At 47.4% G+C, this 1,220-nt stretch overlaps 1 protein-coding gene across 1 annotated transcript in view; it reads left to right on the forward strand.

Annotated features, from left to right (window-relative positions):
* The window catches only part of AHNAK (AHNAK nucleoprotein), a 20,964-nt gene that overhangs the window by 8,284 nt on the left and 11,460 nt on the right, over positions 1 to 1,220 (forward strand). The window contains exon 4 of the mRNA XM_042781520.1: positions 7 to 1,218. Within this exon, the coding sequence (XP_042637454.1) occupies positions 7 to 1,218 (1,212 nt within the window). The remainder of the gene's footprint in view (positions 1 to 6; positions 1,219 to 1,220) is intronic.

Below are 1,220 nucleotides of genomic sequence, written 5' to 3' on the forward strand. Positions count from 1 at the left end.
TTAAACTTGAAAGGCCCCAAAGTCAAAGGGGATGTGGATGTGTCTGTGCCCAAGATAGAAGGTGAAATGAAAGTGCCAGATGTGGACATCAAAGGGCCCAAAGTGGACATTGATGTCCCAGATGTGGATGTTCATGGCCCAGACTGGCACCTGAAGATGCCCAAGATGAAAATGCCCAAGTTCAGCATGCCTGGCTTCAAAGCAGAGGGCCCAGAAGTGGATGTAAACTTGCCTAAGGCAGATGTTGACATTTCAGTCCCCAAGGTGGACATTGATACTCCAGATGTGAACATTGAGGGTCCTGAAGGAAAACTAAAAGGCCCCAAGTTCAAGATGCCTGAAATGCACTTCCACGCTCCTAAGATCTCCATGCCTGACATTGATTTCAACTTAAAGGGACCTAAAATAAAGGGAGATGTTGATGTTTCTGCCCCAAAGCTAGAAGGAGAGTTAAAGGGCCCAGAATTGGATGTCAAGGGCCCCAAATTGGATGTTGATATGCCAGACGCAGCTGTGGAAGGCCCACATGGCAAATGGAAAAGTCCCAAGTTTAAGATGCCAGACATGCACTTTAAAGCTCCCAAAATCTCCATGCCAGACATTGATCTACACTTAAAAAGCCCCAAAATAAAGGGAGAAGTGGACATGGATGTTCCTAAATTGGAAGGAGACTTCAAAGGGCCGCATGCAGATATCAGTGGGCCAGACATCAACATTGAAGGACCCGAGGGCAAATTGAAAGGCCCCAAATTCAAGATGCCTGACATGCATTTCAAAGCCCCCAGTATATCAATGCCTGATGTGGACCTAAATCTGAAAGGACCCAAAATCAAGGGGGATGTAGATGTATCTGTGCCTGAGGTAGAAGGTAAAATTAAAGTGCCAGATGTGAACATCAAGGGCCCCAAAGTGGACATAAATGCTCCTGATGTTCAAGGTCCAGACTGGCACCTGAAGATGCCCAAGATGAAAATGCCCAAGTTCAGCATGCCCGGCTTCAAAGGAGAGGGCCCAGAAGTGGATGTGAACTTGCCCAAGGCTGACATCGATGTTTCAGGACCCAAAGTGGACATCGATGTTCCCGATGTGAATATCGAAGGTCCAGATGCGAAACTGAAGGGGCCCAAGTTCAAGATGCCCGAGATGAACATCAAAGCCCCCAAGATCTCCATGCCTGACATTGATCTGAATCTGAAGGGCCCCAAAATGAAGGGTGATGT

The sequence above is a fragment of the Orycteropus afer genome, unplaced genomic scaffold, assembly GCF_000298275.1.
Source record: "Orycteropus afer afer isolate SDZICR_OR568_19922 unplaced genomic scaffold, OryAfe1.0 scaffold00130, whole genome shotgun sequence".
In the NCBI taxonomy this organism is placed as follows: Eukaryota; Metazoa; Chordata; class Mammalia; order Tubulidentata; family Orycteropodidae; genus Orycteropus; species Orycteropus afer.